Genomic DNA, 23,690 nt, shown 5'->3' on the forward strand with positions numbered 1-23,690 from the left:
CACTAAGAATAATTGAAACAAAATATTACATTACTTTCATTCGGAACTTTCTTCGATAATTTGAACGAAAACAAAATAGCCAACATAGTGATATCCAATCATTGATAACTAGAAAAACAAGTTTTTCTAAGGTGTTTTGAGATCACACAAATTTCCACGACCTGTCTTTATATGCAATCTCATCCCTTCGACACTTCTCCTCCAGAGTCCTTGTCAAACTAGTGACAGAAATTGATTTTGGAAATTTTTCCATAAAATATAGAAATTTTTATCAAAAATTCCATAAAACCTGGAGTACAAAAGCATATTGATGAGCGGCGCAGTGGGAATATTTCAGGATTGTCACTCTCAATTTAGTCTAATTGGATTTTATTTGATGGGATTTTAAAAATTCCTGACGACGCGGACTATCGGGTCTCATTTCCGTTACTGGATCAGTAATGCGATGTGGGATTTGTTACGTTCGTTCCGATATTTATTATTACCACACTAACAGAATTATAGAAATGTCATTATTGTGTCTTTAATTTTTTACGTGGGGTAGCAACTTTTTAGTTTTAAAAAACTTTTTTTATTAAATAAGTTTGAAATTTTTAAAAATATATTTCAGACTCAGTGCGAGAATTTTGTTTGAAAACATTTTTGCCAAGAAGTTATGCTAGGTCACAACAAATGCATTGTCAAATATTGATCGATGCATAATTTTGTAACACGGTGTTTTTAACTTAAATGTCTTCAGTTCTGATAAACTTTAGGATAATATTATTCTCACTATAAATTAAGAAAGTGATAGCTGGCAATCTGGAAATTTACGTAATTATTTGTTTTATCTCACAAATGTCTGATGGAAGAACTTCTTTTGAACGTATTCACTATGACGCCTTTATCACAAAGTATATTTTCAAAACTAATATTTTTTCTAACAAACGAAATTTTTTTTTATGCGAAATTTTGTTTGAAAACATTTTTGTCAAGAAAGTATGCTAAGTAATAAAAATACATTGCCAAGATTTTTTTAACTTTGAGCACAACACCTACAAAAATGATGCACATTGTCTATTTGAAGTTAATTTTTTTGGTGCTCGTGACAACACAGAACTGCCTACCTACCCCTTCTTATTTGGTTCTGCTGCAAAGTGCCAACGGGCAAAACTGATTTTCAATTTCATTCAGCTTGCTTGCTGTTATCATTCATACGTTCAACTTTTTCAAACAACAACCTAGTTAAGTGACGAAAGTGAAAAATGCTTTAACTACATATATGTCTTTGCATGCTTAACGATATGTCATAAACAGTGTGTGTGTGTGTGTGTGTGTGTGTACGTGGGTTTGTGTGCGTGCGTGCGTGTGTGTTTCTGTGCTTGCGTGTGTATGTTTTTGAATGTATACTTGCAAGCATGTCCCTATGTACGCAGCATATGTACAGTACATACATGCGTGTACGTAGCTAATGATGGTCGAAGCAATCTAGGGGAGTACAGGCTCATTAAAATGGAACTAATAATCTTTTTGAACTGCTTCATCACCATCACCATCATCACCACTTTTTTGTTTCTGTCATGATTTCCACCTCCATCATCATTGCCATCATCATCGATACTCATCTGCCTTCATCATTATCATTATCTTCATCATTATTTTTTCGTATCGTCACCATCATTTCACCTTTATCATCATGGCCAACATAACATATGTTGATTCATCATCGTGTGTTTTGTTTCCACCATTGCTATCTTTACTTCATCCTCATCACATTTCGCACCACCAACATTACCACATACACTCAATTACTTTGTTGTGATGACATCAGTTCATCACTGTATGGAGTTAACCCTGAATGCACCAGTTTGGTACTTAAGGTAACAGATGTTCATCAAAGTTTGACAAAAAAAATTTATCTTACTATACGGTTATAACTGCATTAAAATATCAAGATCTTATTTGCCTTTGAATCGGCTAACAACAGGACAACCGCTCATGTAACAGTGTAAGTGGGGCAGTCTGACTATCTGAGCTACAAACGATTTGCTAGAAAGTTTTCTAAAAATTAATGTTTGGTCTCAGGATTGAAAATATTTTGCAGGCGTAGCACGATCATGGTATTTCTATTGATTCTCCAAAAAATCGACACTCTTAATCAATATCGTTCACTCATCATCTTGAAGTCCTAGTACGCACATCCCTGCAAAATGACGTCATGTCGAAACCCGCCAAACAGGAAAATGAAAATTTGACAGGAAAGAAGTTAGACAGTGACATTGCACTAACCCGAATGCTTATTAGACGTTTAGTGGAGAAAAATGGTTTGGAAATGAAAAAAAAAATATACATAGATAGAAAAATGAAGAAAGAAAAAATTGAGAAAAAAAGACGAGAAGAAATCGTGGACGGAGGACAAAGTGTAAAAGAGAGGAGTTTAAATAAGGCATGAATGTTGACAAGTTTGGAAATAAATTTTCGATGTTTGTGATGATAAATAAACAAACGCTGGTATGTTGGCATACCTCCTTCTCCATCTCATCAAGTATTTATAAGTACTCTACGGAGTCTGTTTTTACCTCTTTCTGAGTTTATATACTCGTGAATGTCTGTTGTTGTGAACTACATTATGCGAAATGTTTGCAAGTACTTTTGCTTGTGGGTTTAGTTTGTTCTCTAGTTTGTTTAGTTTGTTTATGTGTTGTTCATAAAAAGGTTGAGCTTGGTAGTTTGTGTGCATATGTGTGTATCTGTGCGTGTGGTGTGTGTGGTGTGTGTGAGTGGGCATTATTTTCTGCATTGCATGTATATATATATATATATATATATATATATATATATATCTGTGTGTGTTGTGTGTGTGTCTGTAAATGTGCGTGTATGTGCGTGCAGATGCTCACGTGACCAGTGACCAGCCAATCAACTTCAAGTTGTGAAAAGCACCAGAGAAATCTCTTTTTGACGTCACCGCATAACTTGACTGGAGCTTGCATTATCGTTATTATCATCACTATTCTCAATATTACCATTATCATCATCGTCACCGTCATCATCATCATCACCACCACCATCATCGTTATTGTTATCATTGCTCCATCTTCATTGTTGTCACTCATAACCGTAACTACTAACAGTATCATTATCATTATTAGCATCATCAAAAAGGATGACATTGTTTTCATTCTTAATATTATTTTATGATTTTTCAACCACTGTATTTTCAATCACCGCCGTTGTATTTATTTCATTGGGATAATTGTAATTGTATAAATATAGAGATAACAGTAACGAAGTCATTTTGTTACCGGGTGAATGGAGTAAGTAAAAGTTTTTGCATTGAATAGTCTAGGGCCGTGATAAAAATAAATGTTATAACTTATTTCTTACAAATAGCTACAACAACAGCAACAACAACAGCAGCAAAAACAATAACAACAACAGCAACAACTACAACAACAGCAGCAACAACAACACAACTACAACAAAACAACAACAACAACACAACTACAACAGCAACAACATCATAGACACAAATAGAACCAATAATAAATACAACAAAGCTAACAACAACAGAATCAACGACAGCAGCAGTAAGTAAGTATTTATACTACTGACAGAAATAATTACTGCAGCATTAAAAGTAGTAACGACTTGAGTTTCTTTCCAAATGTCAAGCAATTGTTTTAAAAGGTTTTGCTTGTTGCTACGCTGATTAGTGATGCTTAGTGCAAGTGTTGTCGCTTGGTGGTTTGTTTATGAGTTCGTATTTATTCGTGCTTGTTTGTTTGTTTGTGTTAGTTTGCTTCTGTTTGTTCCATTATGTGTAGTTGTAAGTGTCCGTACATATATACTGTATATTCATGTTTGTGTTCTTGCATTTGCAGGAGATTATATATGCCGACCTGTTTATATCTATTTAATTAATTTGTTTGTTTTTTATGTCGCAAGTAGTTCACCTGCATACTTGTGTATAAGTACACAAACCTTTTGGCAAGAAAACACACAGACAAACACACAAACACACACACATACAGACACACACACACACATACAGACACACACACACACACACATAAAGACAGACACACATATACAGACACACACACATACACACATACAGACAAACACACACACGTCCACACGTCAACTTGAGCCTATAAATAAATTAAAAACTCAGAAGTCTCAAAAAATTTATCGTTCGGTCAAACATTGAAATGCTGGGCAACGTCTCATGAAAGCATTTATGTTGGTCGGCTGCTGTTCCAGGCTGTCATCATCGTCTTTGTTGTGGATTGTTTTATTATCCATTATATTACTTGTTTAAAATAATTAATTATTTCTTTATACTTGTTTGCATTATATTTCTTGATAATTCTTTCAAAATATGTTTATTTTTAAATATAAATTTGATTATGTAACTCAACCATAACCGGCTTAAAAAATATTTACAGAGGTGATTTATTTTTTAAATGAATGCAAGCAACTAATTTATCAACTTTTAATACTTTCAGGTCATGAAAACAACGGATGAAGTTGAATGTTTTACAGCATGCTCGTCACATGTTCTTCTTCATAAAAGATTGTTCCAGCTGCTAAAAGCAGTGAGAAAGTAATACATTTCTTAGCTAATGTACGTAGACACGTAAGAAAGTAGAAGTTTGTGATGAATCAATGGATGCAGATAAACCTCAACCATCCTTCATTTTCAGATTGTCTGCCTCTCTCTTTTTCAACGGAGATTCATTTTATTTATTTCATATTTTTGATGTTTTTATTTTGCTATTTTTGTTTCATTCCATTCATTCCACTTCATTTTCCTTCTCGTCTTATACTCGGCGTGCAAGCAATTGTATAAAATACGAAAGAGACGTGGAACATCAAAAGATGCACGTGAGCAGATCCATATTTTGAATTATGCATTATTACTTCTACTTGGTTCCATGCTGAAACACTAAACACATCTTAATTGTTAATAATAATAATATAAATAATAATACAAATATTAAATTTTAATTTATCATTTATTATTATAATTTATAACAATAACCAGTGAGATTACTAAATCAAATGAGTTGAGAGCTAACATATGAACATTTTGAGAATTCACACGAAAAATATTTATCATAAGATGACAAATGAAACATTGAGATACCATGACAAAATAAAATTAACTCTACTTATTTTTGTATTTAACAAAAGTCTGGCCTCGAAAAACTTAAAAAAACGTTGAGGGAGTAATACAGATGATGATTGTTTGTCAACACGAAGCATGCAACCGATATATTACACAAATCTTGTGGTATGAGCTATGATAAAAGTGAAAACATCGATGTATTACCATTCAGTTATAACAACGCGTTGAGATTTTTATATTTATGTTTTTTATTTTATCTTTTTGTTGTTTGTGCATGTTTGATCTTTTCAAAGAATTGAAAGAAAATTGTTCTGAAATCAAATTAAATTTTTTTTCGCTGATTAGATTTAATTTAAACAAAAAACAAAAACAAAAATAATTACAAAAATAATCATAAAAACCTAACAAACAATCCTGATTAGCAAGAAGCAAAACAAACATGTGAGTATGTACACAGGCGAACATGAGTTTGCAAACAAACAAACGTTTTAACAGACGTGCAAACAAACAGACGTATGAACAAAGGTGTGAACATATCAAATAACCAGCGACAAAACCAAACCAACTGTTTACTAAATGAAAAATAAACACTCCAATAATTTATTTTGTGTGTTAACTTTTTTTCTGAATTTTAAAAATAGAAACACAACATAAATAAAAAACAAACACAAATGTTGCTGGCTTAAAACCAATGAATTCAAAGTTTGAAACAAACTGAAATGTAGGCAGATCGGCCTCAGTATAATTCTTCCATATCATTAGCGAACATTACAATCATCATCTTCAGTTGTTATCATCGTTATCAACAATAAGTTCAAGTGTTATAGTTCAATTCCTACAATGGATCAATCAAAATTAATGAAGTAATACAACAAACAGTCAAATACCTAATGAAGAGAGCACATTGATACAAAACAGACGTAAAAAATTTTAAAAACTACACAACAGAATCTCCTAACAAAAATATGTCACTCCAACCTCAAGACCCAACAACACACGCAGCAACACACGCCACCACACACGCCACCACACACGCAACTACACATGCAACCACACACGCAACAACACACTCAACTCAACTACACACGCGACAACAATACTTGAACTTTTTCGAAGCGTGACTACCAGTCCACTTCTTTTACTCTTTTGCGTTTTTAATGCACACACACACACTCACACACACACACACACACACACACACAAACACACACACACACTCACACACACACACTCATACACACACGCACACGCATGCAGAAACACTTTTACTGCATTAGAGTCACTGCAGTTACTACTTAAACTACAAAAAAGGTGCAAGAATAAACAAACGCCTACTTATGGCCTATTCTAAAATGTAAACATTTATCTAAAACTTACAGCCAATTCTGTCAAGCCAACATTACAAAACCAGCAATGTATTATTATATTAATCAAAGTTAGCACAACAAAAACAAACAAACGAATGAACAAACGAAAAAAAACAAACAAACGAACTAACGAACGAACGAACAAAAAAATCAACAAACAACAACGACACATAGAAGCAGTTGCTTGCGCGTATAAACATCATTTGTTTGGATATTTTTATGAGTAACAGCGAACATGTGGAGGTAAAAAAAAGAGACTCTCATTCATTATAATTAGAAGCTGCTCCTGGTGTTGTTGTGGCTTGAGTAGTTGTTTTGGTTGTGATTGTGGCTGTCGTTGTGGCTTTTGCTGTTGTGGCTGTCGTTGTTGTGGCTGTCGTTGTTGTGGCTGTAGTCGTGATTGCCGTTGAAATTGCGCTGTTGTAGTGCTGTCTCTATCACTAACCGGGCAAATATATGCGCGTAATATTGTTTGGTGTTAGATTTGTGAAAAAGTGATGTTTGATGAATTTAGTTGTTGTTGTTAATGCTGCTGCTACTGCTGTTGTTGTTGCCGTTGTTGTTGCTGTTGTCATTGTTGTTGTTGATGTTGTTGTTGATGATGTAGTTGTTGTTGAATTGCACCATAGAAAAAAAAACACGCAAACGATTATAAATATGTTTAAATAGACGATTTTTTTCGTTTCTTTGTTTTTTTTATGTGTATCAATCAATCAATCAATTAGCTTATAAAGCGTTATTTCCGCAATGTTCAACAGCGCTCCTCAATGAATTTTGAAAACAGATGGGTCTTGAGATCCGCTCTGAACTTCGCAAGTGATGGAGAAGTAGTCAGAGAAGTAGGTAGAGAGTTCCAGAGAAAAGGACCAGAAAAAGCAAAAGCAGATTTGGCAAAAGAGTGTTTAACACGAGTTAAGAAAAAGCGAGAAAAAGAAGACGATAGTAAACCGGGGCGTTTAGGTTCAATTAATATATCTGATAAATACTTAGGAAATAATTTAGATTGAGACTTATAAATGAACGTGCAAATTTTAAAAATTATTCTATATTTTATAGGTAGCCAGTGCAAGAGAACAAGATATGGAGATATATGAGAAAAGAAAGGAGCACGAGCAACTAGACGAGCAGCAGAGTTAAAAGCTTTACTTAAAGGATAGAGTATAGAGTCAGGAAGACCATAGTAGAGCGAGTGTAGTTAAAAATGTCATTAAACTAACTAAAGTAATAAAGCAGTAATAGAAGTAGCAGTAGTAGAAACAGCAGCAGCAGCAGTAGTAGTGGTAATATCAATACTACTAGAAGTAGTAATAATATTAGTAACAGGAAAATAATTTTTATTTGAGACAATGAAATCTCAAGTGCAATAACCAATGATGAAGTTGTTTCATTGAATTGAATTCAACTTGGTTCAACTTGACGGAAAAGAATTTTTCTATTTGAAGATATATACCGCATAATATAAATACAAAACATCTTACATGATTAAAGTTTATTCGTTCATTCATTTATTCGTTTATTCATTCATTCATTCATTTATGAGAAAAAATTCATCCTAAACAAATGAATTGTTCTTTTTTTTATTTTAAGCAAAATATTTATGAGGGTGTAAGTATCATTGCGTCCTGTCACTGCAATGATGGCGATGATGATGATAACGATAATGGTGATGACGATGATGGTGATGATGACAACCATTTCAAACTTGAAGACGAAAATCCATTGAAATAATTTGGCAAACTGCTAACAAACTTTTCTACAAAAAAAACAAATAAATAACCACAGAATTTTAGATAATTAGAAAAGAATTTGTTGACTGCGAGAAAATGATAAATTTTAATTAGGTAGCAAAAAGCAAAGTAAACAATGAATAATGAAGATGTCATGATGCTGCTGTCAGACCATGAGAAAATAAGCGCCGTCAGAAAAAGAAGTTGCGTCATCGTCGTCGTCATCATCAGCACCAACAACGTCATCGTCGTCGTCATCGTCATCTTTTTTGCCATCAGTCTCCTATCCTAATCGTCATTATCATCTTCATCATCATTGTCGTCATAACCATCACACGTCAACACACACACACAACACACACACACACATCAATCTGAACTCAAGTACACCCACGTAATTTTTTATATACTGCTTAGATACTCTGATTTTTCAATTTTTCTACTTCATTTTGTTTTCTACCCTTTTCAATTATTAAGTCACTATCTCTCTTCTCTTTATCTCTCTCTAACTCTTTCTTCTCTCTTTCTCTTTCAAAAGTGTGTGTGTGTGTATGTGTGTGTGTGTATGTGTGTGTGTGTGTCGCGTGTATTATGAACATTTGTAGATAAGCACGTACGGTTATTAATTGTTATCAGATAAAGCATAAATTGTAAAGCAATGAAAAGGAAGAGAGGGATGCAGCGTGGACAACCTAAGACACTCCAACAACCAAATCCCATCATGCTCCTTCTGTTTTATCGGTCCTCAAGGCATCTTCCATGCTCTCTGCTGTTTATCTCAAATGTTTTATTGACTTTAGCAATAAACTCATGTGTGGTATTACATTGATGGCGTGTTTCTTCTTCTGCTTTCAGTGGAAGGTATATGGGAAGAAATTTTTGTTGAGGTCATAAAGTTATTGCAGATGTCTGTCTGTATGGTGTCTGTATGGTGTCTGTATGGTGTCTGTATGGTGTCTGTATGGTGTCTGTATGGTGTCTGTATGGTGTATGAGTGGATGGTTATTGTGATGCTGTCAAATAAATTACAACAATGTTGATGATGGTGAAGTTTTTTGATTAAAATTCATGAATTATGAAGCTTTTTCGTTAATATTCATCAATAAATTTGTTGATATTTGTCTTATTTTTCTTATTAATCAAATATAATTTTTTTGTATCTTGATTCCGTTATTGACTGCTTATTTATCTAGCCCCAAATTTTGCTGTAAGCAATAATAATTAATTGTTGACATTCAATCGCGTTCGTCAACCATTCATACCAGCGGGCCAAACTCATCAAAAGATGACATCGTTCATGGATGCAGGAAAATTTTTTTATATTTTTAACATGGACAAGTAAAAAAATTGTGGTCCGGTTCTTTCTTTAGAAAAAATTTATATATAACTGACCACAGACTTAATTTTTCGTTACTTTTATAAAAATAATGGAAACGACACGTCACATTACGCGTTTTATTTAATTCAATTTGGTAGAAAAATCGAAAAAATATTTGAAAACAGACAAACCACATTATTTTTATTTAACTAATTTTTCTGTTTAAAATTCTTCAAAGGCAGGGAAAAGATATAAAACTGAAATGACAATAAATAAACAGTGACGGTTTGGCAACTGTTTGATGCAGCATAAATTAATAATCGGCCGCAGGCGAGTTTTGTGGAGGTGGAAGAGATTGATGTTGTCGCTTGTATAAAGATATCTGGAAATGTGATTGTATGGGGAAAGAAATTGATGTAGCGATAACGAAAAACATCGTTCATTGTCTATTTATTTATAGTCAGAAAATGGTATTGAATTTTATTCCCGAATGGTGTGGCATCATGTTATAATTCATTATCTCGCACTGGGTCACTCTTGTTTGACTGGCTGATGGCCTGTGAGGGTCAGTTTGTTGGTTTGGTCGCTCGATGATTTCATTGGCTGGTTGGTTGGTTGGTTTGATGATTGAATAGTTTGCTGGCTAGTTTGTTTGTTTGCTGGTTGGTTATTTTGTTTGTTGACTGGTTTGCTGATTAACTAGTTTACTTCTTAATGATCATATTAGTTAAATGGTTCATCAAGTCGGTTAGTTGAATGACAGATTTGTTGAAGGATTTCGTTCCTTAATTGAATACTTAATATCTTAAAACTAAATAAATATTTATTTAAGATGATAATTATTAATTGATAGATGTTGAATTGTTGATATTTTATGATATTTTATAATGTTTGTATGGCAGATATACTTTACTTATTTATGGCACTTGTTCTGATTGCACCGCATATATCTATATACATTCATTTATGAATAATTCAAGTAATGATCAAAAAATTAATTTAATCAATAATTAATTAAATTTAATTTAATTTAACCACAGTTAGCCCAATGTTAATGAAGTCCTCCAACCAGCATATGTTTAATGAAATACAATTAATAATAATTATTCACTACAGAACGTAAACAAGAAATTTATTTTTTTGCAGTCGCTATCAACCAACCAAATATGACTCACGCTACAAAAAATAGTGGCGTGAACGGCTGTGGCCAGGTCGGTGGCGACGACAGCCACGCCAAGATGTGAGTGGCAAATGGCGTGATGGCTAAGTGATTGAAAGGCACTTCATCAATCCATGGGCGAGGTATTCACGTTCATGTACACATGCCACGTACACATACACATACATACATACATACACATACACAAACATACATGTATACATAAACGTACATACAAATACACCAACAAACATGTATATGTATACATACAAATACACAAGCATGCATGTATGCATACACACACATACATAATCAGGTGGTCTTAGCTAATAACACATCACAATAACAAATATGCGTGTGCGTGTGTGTGTGTGGTCTGGTGTGTGTGTTGTGTGGTCTGGTGTGTGTGGTCTGGTGTGTGTGTTGTGTGGTCTGGTGTGTGTGTATGTGTGTGTGTGCGTGAATGTCAACAGTGCAATTGTAGGATTGACGCATATGCAAGCACACGCACACACGTGCACAAGGAAACAATCAGTATTGTAGCTGGTAAAGTTTACTCAATTTGCATGGAATCCACTTGTGTCTCGTAATGATGTTGCCTAGATTTGAGTTTATGTGAGAATAAGTATGTGAGCGTGTGTGTGTGTGCGTGCGTGCGTTTATTTCTGTGTGTGAGTGAGTTTGTGTGCGTGTGTAGAAAAATGGTTGTGAATATATGTGTGTGTAATTTTAGATGAGAGAGAGAGAGAGAGAGAGAAAGAGAGAGAGAGAGGAAAAGAGAGAGTTGGTGTATATTGAATGTGCGTGCGTTCGTGTGTGTGTGTGTGTATGCGCGTGTGTGTGTCGCTGGCTATAGGTAGGTCCGTTTGGTTGCTGACTCGTGTTATTTGCTGCTTGATTTATAGATATCAAATTAACGTTATTAATATTAAAAACGTCAAAAATTTTTACTGCGAGAGTTTTAGCTGCTTGATGTACATTTAGTTCCAACATTTAGTGCTAACACCAGTGAGTTATTCCCCCTCACACACACACACACACACACACACACACACATCTACTATATCTATTGGTGGTCACACCCGGTTATGAACACATACACTACGATATAACGTTGCCTTTATCAGATGATAGAGCTGGAAACTTCACCGCAAAAAAATTAATGATAAAAAATTCTGAACACGTCCGTCCAGCTGGTAGCGCCTGGAATCTGGAGTAGTTGCTAAATTTCATTCTTCTACCTCATTGGTTTATTAGCTAGTTACGAAAATTTATTAGCAAAAACTGCGTGAAAAAGAGGATTAAAAAACATTAAAACTAGGAAGGCACAAAGATAAATTAATTAATTAATTAATTAATGAAGAAAAAATAAACTGGCAAAACAAACAAAAAAATTTTTAAATGCTATTCTTTTCGCCGGATTGTTTGTCTTTGTGTTAGCATAGTTAAGTTAATTTCGGTTGTCATCAACATCATCATCATCGACTTTGTTGTTGTTGTTGTAATTATCATCATCATCATCATCATCATCAATGTCGTCATCAATATTATTTGAAACAACACTTATATAGCGCTCATTTTTATCCTTCTCACATCAGTGTCATCATCACCATCACCACCACCACCAATGTTTGGTAACACCAATGCATCTAAGTATTTTCTGCCAATCTTTTCACAAGAGCCAAAAAGATGCTGAATATCTCAAATATTTTCATCAACATTATACGTTCTTCATTGCTTCACCGTGTCCTTCTTGCAGAACATTTTTTTTAATATTTCATAAGAGGTATTGTTTTTTTTTTACATAATGATAAAACATTATGACGTCATCATCGCCAGCTTCACCGCAACCAATCTCTTTGCTGTTGGCGTTGTTATCATCATCGTCGTTATCATCATCATCATCGTCGTCATCATCACCATCATCACCATCTTCATCATCATCATCATCATCACCAGGGAGAGACCAAAATAATGAAGATCCCTGTTATCTTCATCGTCGTCGTGATCATTTTTATATAAAAAATACTCATTTTCAAGCATTTTATAAAATTTTCATCATTACCAATACACTAATTATCATTATTATCATCGTCATCATCATCATCATCAATTATATCATCATCATCATCATCACCGTCGTCATCATCATCATTATTACCACCATCATCACCATAACCATCCTCATCCTACTCCTCATTATTGTCTTGACCATGTACACAATAACAACGACAGCAATAACATTGACAAATATTGTTATTTATAATCTTTTCCTCCTCCAGCAAAAGACTTCCGGCAAATGATAGACTATTTTTGGTACACCATTTTTCTTTTGCGTCCGTAATGTCATGCGACTATCTTGTTCGTGACGTCATACGACCATATTTTTGCCGAAGTCACATGACTAATTTGTTTGTCATGTCACGTGACTATCTCGTTTAGGATGTCACATGATCATCCCAACAAATCCGATCGGCCATTCGGCAGCCATATCCTCCGATCGTTATGGTAGTAATGATAACGATGAAAGTTAAATTTAAAATAGTTATAAAACTCACTGTGGAAAAATACAACGGTAAAATTACATTTTAAATAAATTGATAACAACATTACCAACATTCATAAAATCCATTCATCTATCCATCTATCTATCCATCTATGTATCTTCCGATCCATCAATCTATCAGCGGATCCAGTCGTTTCTTTTTTACTCTCTTACTCTCTTTCTCTCTCTTTTTCTTTCTTTCTATTTTTTAACAGTTAGTTTCTTCCATTTTTTAGGACTGTAGGAGCAATAGTTATGAAGCTGAGCTATATTAATAAATAGTCACCAAAGGGTCATTCATGCGAAAGATAAAAGTGCAGTAAATTTTTTAGTGTTGTTTTATTTGAACAGGGCGATACTAAATGTGTTGCTTCATTTTTGCTGTTGTTGTTGTTGTATTGCTGTTACACACAAACACACACACACATTCACATACTTAAACCCACAACACACAAACACGTACACACATATATACACACATATTAATATTTTAGGTTTTCGTCGGTGCTGTTTGCTAATGTAGTAGTTGTTATATTTATGTAATGTTATTGTTTTTCATGTATGTGTACGTGTGTGCGTGCGTGTGTGTATGTGCGTGTGTGTGCGTGTGTTTGTGTGTAAGTGTTCGTGTAACTGTTGCTGTGACATTTGCTATTTTTAGAAAGAATTTTTTTTTGTTTTTGTAGCGCTTTATTTGAAAATTGATGTTGAGATGGTAATGTTTCTCTTTTCTTTCTTTTTCGTTGCAGAGGTTGATGTTGATAAATTTCATTCAAAAAATAAACACAGCAGCTTTAACGTACCAAAATTTTTAAAATAATGCCAAGTTTATCTGCAGATACCAAAATAAATACTAATGCAATTAACTTAATAAAACTGAAAAAAACATTTGTAATAAGCAAATTGTTAATAACGTAAAAACTGCCTAAGAATAAAATTAATAAAATAAAACTTCATAATATGACGATGGGATTGGATTTAGTATGATTTGTTCAATTGTTCGAATGCTTTAAATACAGGAGTTGAGTTGACAATGAATCTGCAATAAGCCAAAAATAATCGGCATATTTTTTTTCCAATTTTGGCCCCTTCACGTCAGTGTAGTCTGCTGGGTCGGCCATCTGTGTATTTATTTATTTATTACATTTTATTCTTTGTTTTAGGGTGTTGCATCCGTATATTAAGGTATTCCTAATTTTTTCGTAATACACTTTGTATACTTATACCAAGATTGAAAATTAATTTGTTAAAGAAATACAAAGAAGGAGTTTGGACAAAATGTAGAGTTAATTATTTCGCAAAAATTTCGCCGGCTACATTTAAAGAGAGTGCGAGATGGCTGTTCAAGTAGGAAGGAGGTCACACTCCGTTGGTTTCATATAATGAGTAGAGTGATTATGGTGATGTTGTTGGTGACAATAATGATGATGATGGTGATAAAAATGATGATTTGGTTGATGAGGATGATGATGAAGACGACGGTTATAATACTAATAGAAATGAATACAGTCTTTTTTTTATAATTTTAGCAGTCCTGATGATGAAAATGATAACGACGGTGATGATGGTGATGTTGATGAGGTGTTTTGCCATTGTTGAGCTGTTGCGTTGGGCTGACTGTGCGTGTGCACGTGATGTATAATTGCATGTGAGTGTGTACGTGATGTATAATTGCATGTGAGTGTGCACGTGATGTATAATTGCATGTGAGTGTGTACGTGATGTATAATTGCATGTGAGTGTGCACGTGATGTATAATTGCACTCGTGATTTCATTCTTTTTTCATTTTTTTTTAAATTTACTCTTCAAAGCAGACCCCAACTTAATTGAAATTCCAAGCGTCCGCAAGTTACAAGTTACTGTCGGGATATAAATTATTCCCCCTTTAATTTCCTCTTCATTCACCTCGCCATGCTTGTGTGGGTGGTGGGGTGATCCGTCTGTACGTGTGTGTGTGTGTGTGTGTGTGTGTGTGTGTGTGTGTGTGTGTGTGTGTGTGTGTGTGTGTGTGTGTGTGTGTGTGGTGTGCGTCTGCTACTCAAACATCTATGCGTAAGTCTCTCAATAATGTTGGATGTGTTCCTCTGAAGATTGTTATACACATCCAAATAGTTTTGGAGAACGAAACATTCATGCATACTTTTGCACACACACACACATATACACACACACTCAAACTTGGTCATAGAAGAGTTAAAGTTCATTTCGAATCTCGAAGCAGTCGTAAAGATATGTGCTGGCCTGGCAGGCCCATAAAACGTAATGGGGATTTTGTGCTGACTTTTTATTAAGGAATAAAAATTGAATAATCAGGAAGTAAAGAGCATGTTATTATTATTATTATTATTGTTAGCATGTTATGTTGCTATGTTATGTTATATTACGTTCGTTCTATCATATTTCGTTGCATCATGCTGTATAACAGTTAGAGAAGAAAAAAAATTAGAAATTAATAATATGGTTTTCGAGGCTTAGCTACCTGAGTCGAGGACATTGATTTAATGCAAATATACAAAGATGTGCATGTGCAGTCCAAGAAATAACAGTGGTCAGTTTTTTGTATGAGATTCTTTGGTCATTATTACACTGTACACGGTATACAAATTTAAAGTTGGTTTTTAAGTTAATTTAAAGATAGAACAATTTAAAGAGAGAATACTATAAATAATAATCACGACAATGTGTAGATGAATGTGCATTTATAACAACTTAAACGGCAATCATAAAAAATGTTTTGCTTATTTTTGGAACTGTTTGAAGTTTGGTGATAATCCTTTGTCAAATTTGAAATAAAATAAATTCATTAAAAAATTAAAAATAAAAACTTGAAAATTTGGAAAAAATATGTTAAAATATAAAATAGTGACGTAGCAAATGAAGCGTAAGAGCATTAAACGGGATCGTCGTTAGCTCAAATATGTTCCTCGCCAGGAAACAAAATGACCACCGGAAGTAATATGGATGGATGGATGGACGGACGGACGGATGGATAGATGGATGGATGGATGGATGGATGGATGGATGGGTTGATAAATAGATGAATGGATGGATGGATGGGTTGATAAATAGATGGATGAATAAATTTATCTATTATTCAATTTTATCCAAACATCATCATATCCTTATCACAATCATCATCATCGTCGTCGTTCACAATTGTCGTCATCATCTTTCTCATCATCATTCTTGTTAGTTTTCAACCTGTCATCATCACATTCATCACTACCATTACTATCTTTATTGCAATTGTCTTCGCCAATATTATGATGATGGTGGTTAAAATAATCGCGATAACTTTCATCATCGTTATCATATAGTTATTTATCATCGTCTCTTAATGTTCAATGTCTTTGTCATCCCACTCAGACTATTTAAATAATTTATTCCTCCAATGGGAGCCGACATGCATTTTTGAGGCACTTCTTATTTCTAAAAAATGTCGGAAACTTTTTTGAAATTTCGGTCAAAGTAGTGAAATGTGAACTACTTGTTAGGGAGATTTTGCTGGCGTTGATAATTTCCACACAAAACAACGATATGAAAATGTTATGGTTGCTAAAAATAGGGTGATGCGACAAAAATAGAAATGTTGTCTACAGTTTTTAAAAGAAAAGATAAAATGTTATAAGCCGACCACAAAATATTATTGAAGTCGGCTTTAATGTAAGTGTGCATGTGTATGTATGTTAAAACCAAAACATGATGAGTGACACTGAACCGTCAAACATCAAGTAACAAATGGATTAACACTTTGATTTGTCGTTAATTGCACATGTCGGCATTCAGTTGGATATTTTCAAGCACACAGACACGCAGGAACCGCTGCAACAAGCACGAAATGTGGTTAGTTGCGAAAAACAGTTCCCTCCCTGCTGTCGCCTGATCTGACGCTGATCATTTTACATATTACCTTAAGAAATTTAAGGGTGTTGGGGTCCATCGGGCCGAGAACCTCGATACATATTAGCAAGAATTCCATCGAGGGGAGGGCGTTCCCATATTTTTTCATTTTTTCGTCCGCTGCCCTGGCCGCGGCCAAACCGCATTCTTTACTTGTCAGGTCAATATTTTGTGGTCGGCTTATAACATTTTATCTTTTCTTTTAAAAACTGTATGTATGTATGCATGTATGTATGTAATCAACGTGTGTGTATGATGTATGTATGTATGTATGTACGTGTAAATGTGTTTATATTTTTTTATGTATGTATGAATGTTTGAAAACATGAATGTTTGATGGGATGAAAAGTATTGAATTATTTAAACTAGGTTTTAATGCTCATACTTGTGTGTTTGCTGTGTCGAAGTTTTCTCGTAAAGGCATTCGTCTTCAATAATAGTATGCGTATGTGTGGGTGTGCAGTTGTGTATTTCATTGAACTATATAAGTATATATAAATGTGTTTTGGTGTGTGTGTGTGTATTGTACGTGAGCGTGCTTTTAATTATACATTCGTCCAGTTTTGTGTGCACGTGTTCACAGCGAGGTTATAAGCGTGTGAATAGTTATGGTATCAAAGTTCAAAAACTTTAAATTTAGAAGAAAATTATTAGAAAATAGAAAGTCCGAATTGAAAGTATGACATGAAAATAGAAATTATGTGCCCCAAAATTAATTTTAAATGTATTTTCACGGCAAGGAATTGATTAAAAATTGGAGCGGAAGGAAGTGAGTATTGCAGGGGGCGTGGAAGTTGAAGTGGTTCGCTTTCAAGCCAGTGGATGATGTTTGTGTCGACACTTCAATTCAATGTCTCATTGATCAGTCATACTGCACACACACACACACACGTACATACACACACACTTACACACAGACGTACACACGCTTACATAAAAATTTATACATATATATATATATATATATATATATATATATATATACGTGCTAATGTTGTGAAATATCAAAGTTGTTCAACGATGTATGAATATAATAACGTAAGACTGGTTGATCGATCACACACAATCATTGGAATAACTGAGTTATTGAGTTTATGGGTGACGTATCTAGTGACTTTTAATCAAATATTTCGCAATTAACTTTTCCATCCATCATCAGGACAGACTTCATCAATGCCAGCAGGATTGATGTTACATCTGTTCTTACTTATTCTGACAATAGGGCAATAGGGAATGGTGTCTGAGTAAGTTGAAGCCAAAACTCTCTATCCGCTCTGCTGCAGCTGCTACCATTACCACCAGGCCACCGCCAACAACTACACAGCCAGTGTTCTGGTCAAAGAAAATAATTCTTACAATAATGAAAAAAAATTATTTTATTTTTTTATTTTTATTGAATTCGTCGCAACAGTCATACATTCATTTCACAATGACTGTCTATTCAATCAATATAAAAGTAATGCAGGGTGACGAGACTATGATGGTGATGAAGATGGTGATGATGAAGATGGTGATGGTGATGATGGTGATGGCTGTGTTGATGTTGGTGATGATGATGATAATTGTGGGGGTGATAATGATGATGATAAAGTTGATGATGATGGCGATGATGATAACGATTACCTCGATCAGATGATGGCGGTTATTGACGGTAACATGAATCATTTGAATAGTTTCAACGATTTATAAATCAACATTAAAATAGTTTTTCATATATACTGACAAAGAATTTAGACTACAAGATGGCGTAATGATTAGAAGTGCATGGCTCTGCTGTTTTGTAGTAACCAGGTTCAAAAGCAAAAAGACTCAGTCTATCATTTGCAATGTTCGTAATGCATGGTTTTCTCACGTTCGTTTTGTGTGTGCTTCTGTGTGTGTGTGTGCTTCTGTGTGTGTGTGTAGTGCGTGTGTGGTGTGTGGTGTGTGTGTGTGCGTGTGAGTGTGTGTCGTTGATATAAATTTATAATAAACAAGCGCAGGAAGCGCAGTAAAAATTTTTTTTTGGTACTAACACAAAATAAAACGACCCTATTAACAAAAAAACACTGTAAAATTGATGAAAGCTCTTCATTAAAAAAATATTTAGAATAATAATAAAAGAGCAATATAATTGTTTAATCAGTAATAATGATGAAAAAAAGCAGAGAAAAGTTGTTTGGCAATAATTGCAGGAGTAATAACATTGAATTGATGGCTTATATGGCTTAATAGCCATAACAACATCAACAACAACGCTGCTCATATTGAACCCCTGACACCGTAAAAACATGATGGCTGGTTGGTCGATTGGTTTGCTGATTGGTTGGCTGGTTGTTTGTTTGGTTAATTGGTTGGTTGGCTGGTTGTTTGTTTGGTTAACTGGTTGGTTGGCTGGTTGGTTGGTGACATGATGACAGCAAGCGCAGTGACAGCAGTAAAACAACGGCATAATAAAAAAAAAGAAAACAACAACAACAAAACAACGTCATCGCGGTAAAATCGATCGAGCTAACCGATTAAAAACATCCAGACAAAAAAACAGGAGCAACAAATGATTAAATCATAATCATTATCGACATCATCATCATCATCATCATCATCATCATCATCATCATCATCATCATCATCATCATCATCATCATCATCATCTTGACAACTACTACTACGTAGTGAGTTGAAATGATCTAAATGACAATGTCATGAAAATAACAAAGGGGTGCCGATGATGATGATGATGACGATGATGATGATTATGATGATTTCGAAGGTGACGACGACGATGACGATGAAGATGATGATGGTAACGGTGATGAAAACGATGACGATAATGATTCTAACGATGAGTAGGATGATGATAATGATAGCATTGATGACTCAGATACTCCGCCATATGTATGCAAATTCCTGTCGTGTTTCAGCGTTGTTCATGCGGTCATGTATATAAGTCACCGCCAGCAAATGTTTTTTATATCCTTCCAAAAGAAAAATATAATAACAATAAATAAGCTCATTTATTTATTTATTTATTTATTTATTGTTTTTTACAAAAATGTAAAAGCACTTGAAGGAATGCAAAATGGCGACAGTCAGTCTAAACACACACGCACACACGCAAACACGCACACGCACACGTGTACACGTACACACAAACACACGTACACACAGAAAATTGACAATAATTATGCATACATTCAAGCTATACAAACATAAAAATGCAACCGGGTTTTAAATCACATGTACTACACATGCAACCACACCAACCACCATCAACCACACCAACCACCATCAACCACACCGACCCCACCGACCACATTACACGAACACTAAAACATACAAACACACGGAAACACACACACACAAATCCACAAGTACCCAAAAAATCCAACTTGTGTAAAAAAAGTTTTTATAAATTCGACGAGCGATAATAAGCTATTTTCTTTTGAAGTGTTCAACTGCTTATATTTTTTATTTTACTGATTCAGCTACAAATTGACAGTAGATGATGATGATGATGAGGAAGAGGAGGAAGAGGAGGAGAAGGAGGTTGGTAGAAGGAATGGAAGTGTCGGTCCCCAGCAAAAATACCAAATAAAAATCAATCAGACCATGACCGTCACTTTCATATCTTGTTCACTTTTACACAACTAATGTTGGTACTCACAATTACTCCACTCCATTGCCCCTGTTACTACAATTCTTGCTACAGTTATAACTAAAAAGTGAGGTACCGACAAGATACTTTAACGATAGAGCATCCGTCCTTATGCTTCGTTCGGCCACCGGGTTCGAGTACAAATGCTTCTCTGAATATTTGTTCTTATAGTTTTAAAGCTTTTAAAAAATATTTCTATCAAGTATCTATTACTTGGGCAATTTTTGTTTTCAAAAAATTTAAATACGAAAAAATTTTAAGATTTAGAAACAAAGCGATAAATGAGGTACATCACAAGTTTCTAATGCTATATTTAACCTCCAGAGGTCAAGTAACAGATAAACTTGATGGCGATCTTGATTAATGTTCGATACCACCAAACTAACAAATGGACATAATATGTTGAACGCCAAATGCAAGGCAGCCAGAGGGGCTTCAACAACCGGCATTCGTAAAAGAAATGCTTTGGGTTTTGCTTGCATCTCTAAACCTCAAAACTTCCATGTCAATAATAATCATTGCTTGCCAACTTCGAATTCTAGAAAATTGACATTGAGAGATCAGGATGAAAAAGTGTGAAAAATTTGATTTCATTCACATGGTGAGGAATGAGATTGTATAAAATTAATCAGTGGTTGCAATTTTAAAGATGAAGAGAGCATCTTGGAAGACAACGCTCGATTGCATCAAGAGACCAATGAAGTTTTGACGAAGGACTGCGGAGTGCGAATATCCAACCGAATTGCAGACGTGATTTAGCGCCATTTTTGTCCTCGTTCAACTTTATACTACTTTTTGAAAGAAGGTTTTTAACGAATATCGGATGTTTAATGTTAATTACAACCTATTAATAATAACAACTCTGATATTATTTCTAATTTTCATAAAAAATCGGAACGTTAATAAGTCTACTGAAAATTTATACACACATATTTATTGAGATCCTACACACACACACACACACACACACACACACACACACACACACACACACACACACACACACACACACGCACACACACACACACACACACATATTTATTGAAAATCTTCACACGCACATATTTGCACGTTGGCTCTGTTTGAGTTGCTCCCATAAAAAAAACTTTTGTTGATATAAAATGGAAATTATAGAAAATTGCTGGATTAGGCTGCTGCTGTTTAATGCTGGATTGATGCAAGGACGCAGATTAAAAACGTACTACAAACAAATACACACACATATACAAAACACACACATACTCAAAAACATCCATACATATAATATAATATATTCAAACACACACACACATACACACACACACAAAAACACACATACTCAGTCACATCCATACATATAATATATTCAAATAGTAAAACATTTATGCGCACGTACATTAGTGTAAATTAAACAGAGTATTAAAAAAGTAAACCGAAGTGTTACAAATCCTGTAGGAACGAGAGTGAAACAGAAAAAGAAAAATGAGAAAAAAGAAAATAAAGTTTAGAGTAAAAAGGAAAGAGAGAGAGAGAGAGAGAGAGAGAGAGAGAGAGAGAGAGTGAGAGAAAGAGAGAGAGTGGAGTCAAAGATATAACTAATCGATGAATGTAAACGGGTATACACGATACATACAGTCTAGCTCGAGCGGGGACAGATAATTTTTTCCATTTTCCAATCGAATAAATGCCGACACGTAGTTTTTTCGACCTTTTTCATATATTCGCCCTTTAATTATTGATTAGATAGCGTGTTTGTCATGTACGTGTTTTGTATGTGATGTGTATATGTACGCGCATGTATGTATTTCTGAGTTCATACAAGTATACATATGCATACTTGTATGAATATATGAGTGTATGAATTTTGTACAGATATTTATTTACATTTATGCGAATGTGTGTGTAGATGTGTGTCTGTGTGCTTATATGTGGGTATCGCCGACACGTGTGTGTGTATGTATATGTGTATTTGTGTGTGTATGTGTGTGTATTTGTACTGCGCAAATATAAATTTCGTCACCTGATTAATCGTTGTCGTTGACCTTAAAATCTCCTTTTGATCGAGAATTTCAGCTTGAATGCACATAGACTTATAGACGAACACATAAACATTTCTCATAATAACCAATCATTATATCGACAAATACATTTCAGTTTCAACATATGCACGTACATAGAGTACTACTAACTTGAACAGACAAGCATGTTCATAATTCAGACAAGCATGTTCATAATTACATTGAGATGTACACACATACGTATAACACGCAGATATGCGCGCGCGCACCACACACACACACACACACACACATGTACAATCACACCTATAGACCAGCACTGCACATGAACACAAGTGTTAATATCCACCCACTGACAATTTATGATTGGAAAGGAATGGAATGTTAGCGCACTTGTTGCAGAAGATAAGATTAGACTGCTGCGACTGCCTCCCGACATCATCACACTATTCCTTCTGACAAATGTCATTGTCTCTCGGTATCAGAAATGGTCTCACATAGACGGTATCACAAGTGGTCTATTAAATAGACGGTATCACAAGTGGTCTCTTAAATAGACGGTATCACAAAAGTCTCTCATATAGACCGTGTCGCAACAAATTCTTGTGAAGTTCAGTTAGGTGAGTGGAGTAATGAAAAAAAGTTTTTTTGAAAAATATGCTTCATTTCACGTTCGTAATTGTTTTTTTAATACACTTGACGGTAGTGATATTATAGCAGCAAGAACATCACCACAAAGTTTCACAAATGATTTAAAGATTAAGATGACGTAAGTTGATTAAGGAATATGGTGATCTGATAAGTGATAGTAACAAAAAATCTTAGCACCCAACAGTGATAACAAAACTTAGCAACACTAACAATAACTATGGTGAAAATATTAATAAGATTCATAATCATAATAGTAACAATAATAGTCAACAGAAGCA

General features: G+C 34.4%; 2 protein-coding genes across 2 annotated transcripts; both read left to right on the forward strand.

The window, feature by feature from the left end:
* Window positions 1–837: 837 nt before the first annotated feature.
* HELRODRAFT_170346 (hypothetical protein) lies at window positions 838–2,431 on the forward strand (the record flags this gene model as incomplete). Its single annotated transcript, XM_009016156.1, has 3 exons — window positions 838–893; window positions 1,811–1,859; window positions 2,219–2,431. The coding sequence occupies 3 exons, from the start codon at window positions 838–840 to the stop codon at window positions 2,429–2,431; spliced, it is 318 nt and encodes a 105-aa protein (XP_009014404.1).
* A 17,757-nt stretch (window positions 2,432–20,188) lies between these two features.
* On the forward strand, window positions 20,189–23,318 carry HELRODRAFT_170347 (hypothetical protein; the record flags this gene model as incomplete). The annotated part of the gene is made up of 3 exons (XM_009016157.1): window positions 20,189–20,197; window positions 21,185–21,337; window positions 23,136–23,318. 3 exons carry the CDS (start codon window positions 20,189–20,191, stop codon window positions 23,316–23,318), a joined length of 345 nt encoding a protein of 114 aa, XP_009014405.1.
* Window positions 23,319–23,690: the final 372 nt, after the last annotated feature.

Source organism: Helobdella robusta, assembly GCF_000326865.2.
Source record: "Helobdella robusta unplaced genomic scaffold HELROscaffold_17, whole genome shotgun sequence".
Lineage (NCBI taxonomy): Eukaryota > Metazoa > Annelida > Clitellata > Rhynchobdellida > Glossiphoniidae > Helobdella > Helobdella robusta.